Here is an 8,379-nt window from a genome sequence, read left to right as displayed (position 1 = left end):
AAAACAGTTTAAGAGTTAAAGAACATATGAAACTGAAAGTATTTTATTTCTCTAAGATAATTTATTTTCACTGCAATCTAATCAGATTTTTCTATAAGTAGTTATACAAGAGATTAGAACATAAGAGAGATATTCTTTGTGTTACCAAATTTAACATAATAAATTGAAATACAAACTGTGATAGTCTACTAGCCATACATAGACTTTTAACAATAAAAAAGCCACAACCACATTGGAAAATCCAGAAATGGTCCTAATTTTTATCCTGCAAATACTTAAGTATTTCCAGTAAAAAAAAAATATTTTCTAAAATAAGCATCTTTTAAAATACTTTTTTCCCCTATACTCAAACTTTAAGGGTAAATGCATCTTTGTGACACTAGTTTATTGGATGTTAACCAATGCAAGGGGGGGAAGCAAAGCATGAAATAATGTTCACATAGTGTGATGATCTTGCAGAGGTTTTCATACTTAAATGTCCAGTTTGCCAACAGCATCATCAAATATCTAAAGAATCCTCTCTGCCCGTGAATATACTACATCAGCATAATTAAATACTACGTAATTTCATCAAGGTCAATTAAGGTCATTTCACTTTATGTCATAAAAGTAATCTAGACAAGCTGGTCAACGTAAATTCTATTTTCCATTGACTTTCCATTTTTAAAAGTTAGATATTTCACCATGGGATGAAAAAATAGACTAATTTGAGAAATTGTGACAAAAGAAGAGACTAAACCTGGTGGCAGGGCTTGCTCAGTGCTGATGTATTTCCAGCAGAATTTTCACTCTTCTATGCCTTTCAAGCACTGCCATCCTCCCCTAGCATTTCCCCTGTCCTCTACAAAATCTGAAAATTTACCAATGTCTACGATTCCTCCAATTCATGCTAAGGTACTACCACATAAACATTGTTTTTAAGTATGAAAAAAGTATAAGTATCCTTATACTTAGGGCATAACACCAAATAGTAAACTGTTGCATCAAAGATTTAAGTGATAAGTAGCTCTTTATCATACCCAAGATTGCATGGCTACTTTCTGTCAGGTTAAAGTTTCAACAAATCCTTAAGTTGGCTGTTTGAATTATGTTATTATGTAATGTGATATATACAATTTATTATCTATTCAAATGTTTATAAGATCTGTAAGTTTCTAGTGGCTAACCACAAGAATAAGAAATAACTCCTAAACAAAGAAAACAGCATACCAATTTTCTAATTCTTTGAGCTTCATGAATAATCTCAATTACAGCACCTGAAGTGCACAAAATGTTGAAGAGGAAAAGATAATTCTAATTAAACTATTGTTTCTGAGAGCCTCCGTGATATCATGATGGACCTATGACTTTAAATTGAAATCAAGTAAATGTTTAATGTCCCATTTTTCCTACAAAACACTACCTCCCATTTGTAAACCAGCAATAGCTATGTTAGAAAAACATTTTCATGCTTGAAATCACTTGGGGCACTGTACCAAGAAGAAAATATTTGAAATACAAAGATTAAAAATAAAGAACATCCTTGTCAGTTTCAATTTTTCTGAAAATTTAGAACAAAGAGGACAGGATGTATTTACATATTATAAAGAGGACACTGAGGGGAGATAGTGCAGATATAATTCATCCTGTAAGTCAGGAGGTAGAAAAAAGATAAGGCTGTTTACTTTGTCTTCAAACCATTTAGAAAAAAAAACAGTTAAAAGACTTGCATTCAATTTCTTCCCATTCTCTATCCAAAGAAGCCTCAACAATCTGAAAGTAAACAGTATCCTCCCCTGAGCTCAAAAACAAGGAAAACAGTGGAATGAATATAGGAATGAGAGGAAGCACTGAGTGGAGAAGTAAGCCAGGAGGCTTTCTGAGGAAAAGGAACTGAGTTCTCAATGTATCAATAAAATAAGAGAGGCCAGAAAATAGTGGATATAGAAGAGAGAGGAGTAACACAAATATCAAAAAAAAAAGACTCTCATATTTGCCATGATTTCTAACAGTCAGCAATAAATTTTTACATGAACTATCTTAAACTTTTGGCTTTGACTAGATGTGGCAATAAAAATAAATCAAAACAAAGCAGCCATTTAGAATAGGGCCAAATCTGCTTCTTGAATATCCCTAATCTGTTATGCTACATTTTAAAGTATCATTACAAATTAACTGTGTCTCTAATCAAATAGAATCTAAATTATAACTAGATCACTGCAATTATAACTGCAATACATTATCTATTTAGATTATCAGAGCAGTTTTAATGGCAGTCTCAGACTAGAACTGTATGCCTTCCATCCCCCTTCTTGCTCATCAACAGAAATTCTGTATTCATGTGATAGGGACCTCCTGGCTCTTAGAGGCTAAGTGGCTATTAGTCCAAACCCAAAATAGAAATTCCCAATTTCCTTGCCAATGACTAGCTGAGGAAAAGACATGTGACCCCACCTGGTCAATAGAAACTAAGGCAGTTTGCTGGAGGGGTTCTGGGAAAAGCTCTTCTTTCCTGATGGACACATGGGAAGAAACTCTTCTAAGATGTCAGACAGTTATGACTGCACATGGTGCCTGGAACTGTAGCAACATTGCAGCCATGGGCGGAAACAGCACTTGTTAAGCCGAAAAAAAGACAAAAACATGGAAAGCAAAAAAGGTAACATAGTTCAGCTGATGAATGAACCAAGCTTCAAAACATCCAGCTTCCAGACTTATTATGCAAAATAATAAACCTCTTATTATTAAATCTGCAAATTTATATGTTATTCAATTAGATACCAACTGGATAATCCAACTGCAACTCTAACAGCTGTAAATGTGCCCCATTACCAACAGTTCAAGTTTCATTTCTCCCTGGGGGGTAACAATCACTAAATGAAAGCCTCATCAATTCTGTAACAGCAATACTTTTTTACTTAGTCTAAATTTTCTATTTTACGCCAAATTACTTTCAGACAATGTGCTGGCAAGCTTATAAAAATGTAAGTTTTCCCCTTTCACAGTACAGATGAAAATGATCAAATGACCATTCTTGGAAAAGTATTTGGCAATTCTGGATACTCATCATCTCGATATGTATACACACACAAAAATTAATTATATATATCATAAAGACTACAATTTACTTGAAGACTATTAATATATTGGTTGAGTGTTAATATTTCTGTTCCTTTGCTAAAGGGTGTCAAACATATATCCCCCCCCCCCAAAAAAAAAGCTAGTCTAAATAAAGCCTCCTGTGAGAATAGAAGACATTCCTCAAAAGCAGGGAACCAATCTTACTGATCTTCCAGAGTACAGTGCCTGGCAAAGAATAGTTTTCAAATAATGTGTTAAACAGATTTAAGTATGTGGACCTGAAATCAATAAATCGAGAATAGGAATCCAGAAAATGTTTCCTAAAGTGCCATTTAGTCCCCACAGGTTTAGCCATTTTGAGTGGAATCCATTTTACCTGTCTCACTATCACTCCCTGACTAGAATCATCTGTGTTGACCTTTAGCAATTAAGGGCCTTCAGAAACAGCTGCAGGAATTGCAAATACAGCTTAGCTTTTGGGGCTTTACTAATGAATAACAGAAAACATTGTGGAGCACTACATTTCAATTATTTGATTTTCATGTAAGTCTGATGCTAGAATATGAGGAGTGAGAGCAGGAGTGGTAAGTTGAAACCAGACCATGCTGGTCATTAAGTTACAGTCCTAAGAAGTTTAGATTCTACCAATTCTATTTTAGGAAAGAGAGTTAAATGTTCAGATATTTATTTTAGATAAATGGGTCTGCAATTATGTGAAGGATGGCTATAAAATGAAGAGGATGGTTATGTCTGGAGAAGTGAGAGGTAATGATGGCAGAACTACAACAGTGGTTGCAGAAGCAGAAATCCCTTTAGTAGTTATTTCTAATAAAATGTATACCAGGTGACTAATCTCAACTTGTCTAAAACAACACATTATTCTCCCTTAAATGACCCTCTGACACTCTTCTGTCTCAGGAAATGACTGAAATATTCACTAGGTAGTTCAAGCTAGAAAATCAGTCAGCCTGATTTGATACTTTCCTTATCTCCTAAATGCAAATCAAATACTATATCCTGTGCTTTCTAACTGCTAAATAGCTCCATAACCCATTCACTTTTTTTTTTTTCCTGCTTTTCCCATTATATCGTACCCCACCATTATTTTTGCTTTGGATCAGTGGAATGGCCTCCGAACTGATACTGCATATTTACTCTTCATGTCTTAAATTCATTCTCCACATTGATCCCAAAGTTTTCCCTCTCTTATACCATAGAACATTTCACCATCTTGCTTAAAACCCTTAGTGCTTTTCTTGTAGATGACACCCAAGAAGGAAGAAGGAAGCCCCTGCCCCTCCCAAAGCCAAAGAAGCAGCTTTGAAGGCCAAGAATGCAATACTGAAAGGCATCCACAGCCACAAGAAAAAGATCTGAACTTCACCCACCTTTCAGAGGCCCAAGACACCGTGACTCCAAAGGCAACCCAAATGTCCTCATAGGAGTGCTTCTGGTAGAAACAAGCTTGACCATTCTGCCATCTTTAAGTTTCCCCCTGACCATTGAGTCAGTCATGAAGAAAACAGAAGACAACAAAGCAATGTGCTCATTGTGGATGTCAAGACCAACAAGCACCAGACCAAATAGGCTGTGACATTGAGGTAACCAAGGTCAACGCCCTGATCAGATCTGATGGAGAGAAGGCATGTGTTCAACTGGCTGCTGAATGTGATGCTCTGGATGTTGCCAACAAAATTGAGATCATCTAAACTGAGTCTAACTGGCTAATTCTAAATATAATTTTTTTCACCATTAAAAAAAACAAATCCTTAGTAGCTCCCTATTGTTATTAGAACAAAGTCCAGAACTCTTGGCTTACAAGATTCTCTGGTATCTGACTCCTACCTAAAAACAGTAAAAACTCTTATGATTACAGAGCATTTATTATATGCTATGCTTTGCAAGCATTATTTTGTTTTATATTCTCTTAGGTAGGAACTATTAGTATCCTCCTCATTTTGCAGATTAGAAAACTAAATCAAAGGGACAATATGTAATTTATCTAAGCTAATATTGTAGTCAGACACAATACTTCAGAGAATGTGCTTTTAAGTTTTCATGTTCACCTAGACTGTACACTCCAGCTACACTGTTTAACCTTCAGTTCCTAGAATTTATCTATTCTCTCTTGCCATAAGGTCTTCAGCCATATAGTTACCAATGTTTGGAATATCTCCCTTCACAAATCTCATTTTGACTATTCATTTACCAAATCTCTCCTTAAATATCATCTTTTTCTGGGAAGCCTTCCTTAATATATAAATCCCATTATTTATTTGTTTATTTCTTAATGATCTATTTCCCTTCAGTAGTATCAGAACTTCTCAGTTCTTAGAATGTCTATCACCAGGTGCTCGATAAACATTTATTGAATGAAGGCATAAATGAATGTGAGTGTGGAAATTTCCTAATCTAGTAGCTTCATTTAATCAGGCTGATAAGGAACAAAAAGAAGTCACATATAAATTTGTTCATCCACCAGATATGTATTTAGTGGCTTCCATGTCCCAGCCAATACTCTTGAGAACGTATAGCCCTCCTGGGGTTGACAGACACATAAACATATGATTATAATAGCACTTTACGTAAAGCGGCAGGAATGGAGTACAATAGATGCAGAGATGAAAAAAAAGCATAAGCCTATGGGAAACCTTTATAGAAAAGAGGATGAATGAGTCTTGAAATATATATCACATAGTCCATGTATTTCACTTACGAAAGGGAGAAGAGTACCCACTACATACCAGAGTACTTTACATCTCATTTAATTCTCACAACAGCTCAGATGATATTCTTATTTTATGGATGTGAAAATCCAAGCTAAAAGAGGTCAAATAACTTGTCCAAAGTTAAGAAATACTTCAGTGAAAGAGTAGGATTTGAGGCCAGGCTTGTCTGACTTCAGGAGCCATTTACTTACCATTATATCAGTCTTGACCCTTTACTCCCCAGAGTCTAATTACTGCTGTTTCCAATATAACTCTTAATAAAATCAGTTATCTGGTTCCTATTTTAATATAAATAAGAAGCAAAATAATAGGTTCAGAAAAGAGAAAGTGGCGGCTACTGACAGCAAAGGAAGGAACAAAAAACTATAAAAACAGAAGACAAAATAAAAAGGCATGCATGGGTCACTCATATATATGCCACCCACTACTTTACAACAGTACTTGAGGTGCATAATGATGACCCCATTGTGGGAGGGAACGGCTACTGACAGCAAAGGAAGGAACAAAAAACTATAAAAACAGAAGACAAAATAAAAGGCATGCATGGGTCACTCATATATATGCCACCCACTACTTTACAACAGTACTTGAGGTGCATAATGATGACCCATTGTGGGAGGGAAAAAGTTATTATAGTCACTACAGTCTAAATGATAGAAAAATAACTTTTGATATTTAAAAGGGTAAACTTAAGGTATCTAGAATATTAATTCCTCTCTGGTAACTCTGAATAAAGGAAGTATAATAATTGTTTCCAAAATGTTTCTTTGAGAAATATCCTAAGAGCGTAAGTAGCCTTTACTTTATGGACAAGATTATTGCTTTATATTAAATTCAAACCAGAATAGAAAAACAATCCATCATAGCTCACATGTATATCCCAGTACGATAAACTATAAAAACTTCTCACAATATGGTCTTGAACAACACATGTGGAGTAATTTTTAAAAATGTGAAGAGCAGTATTGACTGTTCTTAATATCCAAACACTACCTTTCCAAAAAAAAAAAAAAAAAAAATTCTAATAAGTCTTCTAACAAAATAGGATAAGCTGATTATGTACAAAACAGGTGAAAAACTGTATTTTTTATCTATTGTACTCACAACTTAAATAGGTACATATGTGAAAAAGAAAAGAAACAACTTAGGCAAACACAGAGAAAGCTGATTGAGCAATTTACCATCAGAGTCTTTCTACCATATATACTCCACCTGGATCCAACTTTTGAATTTGACGATGTCAGTTCCTTTTTAACACAGGCTTTCATTATTCTATGTAATTATTTTTGAAGAAAGGTTGCATTTTAAAGAACACACCCTGGCTTTTTGTTTTAAGAACAAGAGAAAACTGACGAATTATTTTGAACAAGCTGAGTAGGAAACATTTAATATCCTTTATCATTTTAGAGGCTTTGAAATTTGAAACTTTCCACACAGAACGCTGTTTGTAACAATGTAAAAAGCATACTGGCTACCCTTCCCAACATGTAAAAATGAATGTAAGGAAAAGCAAGTGTTTACTTGCAATTATCTCTAACTTGCACGTTTTCCCAAAAGGAATGCAGTTTCTGCCTAAAACACCCTAGAAAGAAAAGACTTGTTTACTTATGTTTGCAAATTGCTTTTACTTTAGTTTATCTTGTCAGTTTAGGCCCTAATTTTAATATTTTACAGAACACTTTAAGTTTAGGATGTAAATTCATAATAAGAGTTCATATCATAACGCAAACACAAAGTAAACATTTTGAGTAAAATTTCACTGTAATAGAGTTGTACTTATAATACTCTTCCTTACCTGGACGCTCTTCAGAATAAACTCACTTTTCTCTCTTACATCTTTAAAGGGACACCTCTTAGAAAGCATAAGCAGATGAGCAAGAAGCTTATTCAACCCATCCAAAGAAACAGCATTTGAAAGCCCGTCTGATGGAGGACAAGGTGTCTCTTTCAACGAACGAAGGTACTCAGTTTTTCTCAAAACGATTTGCCTAATGTTTTCCATTGCTGTCTCTCTAGTAGTTGAATCTCTACTGCACAGTCCATCCCATCTCACTTCATTCTCTCCTTCAGCCATCACAACTGGAGCTTTTCCTCGCGGTCTTCAGTTACCTTTCAGCATGTCACCGAAAGCACTTTGTGTTTTTTAAAACGACAAATGCAAAAATCAAAAACAGTCATGAAAACACACGTCTGCGCGACATGTGGAACCAGAAATGTCTTTTCTACTGATGGCTTTCAACCAGTCTACAAGCTAGAAAAGATACGAAGGGACACAGTCTTCTGGTCAGAGACTGGCAAAAAAAAAAAAAAAAAAAAAAAAAGTTGGAAAGTTGAAACCTTACAGCGCTGGCTGTGCTTGACAGGCGATCTCCGAGCAGCGGTCTCCTGCGTCTCTCGGGGTCAGCGGATGTCCTCGCGTCGTGGAGCTGTCAAATCCGTGCTCGGCCCCCAAAGGCTGCTAACCGTGGAACGCTCTCCAGTCATTCGGGGTTTTTTGTCTGTGCAGCCACCGTGTTCTCGGGAGCATTCCCACCCCGCCCCTCCTCCGGCACCAGTCCCCGCCCTCCGCAGCTCCTCCCCGCGTCTCCGC

The 8,379-nt window shown here is 35.8% G+C and overlaps 1 protein-coding gene across 1 annotated transcript in view; it reads right to left on the bottom strand.

Annotated features, from left to right (window-relative positions):
• LOC119251502 (adenylate kinase 9-like) overlaps window positions 1-7,863 on the bottom strand; it is a 52,620-nt gene extending 44,757 nt beyond the window's left edge. The window contains exon 1 of the mRNA XM_037518762.2: window positions 7,585-7,863. Within this exon, the coding sequence (XP_037374659.2) occupies window positions 7,585-7,863 (279 nt within the window). The remainder of the gene's footprint in view (window positions 1-7,584) is intronic.
• Between the last annotated feature and the right edge of the window lie 516 nt (window positions 7,864-8,379).

Source organism: Talpa occidentalis, unplaced genomic scaffold, assembly GCF_014898055.3.
Source record: "Talpa occidentalis isolate TD23 unplaced genomic scaffold, MPIMG_talOcc4v2.1 talOcc4.2, whole genome shotgun sequence".
Classification (NCBI taxonomy): domain Eukaryota; kingdom Metazoa; phylum Chordata; class Mammalia; order Eulipotyphla; family Talpidae; genus Talpa; species Talpa occidentalis.
The sequence above is the reverse complement of the archived record's forward strand: the minus strand, read 5'-3'. Positions and strand labels throughout refer to the sequence as shown.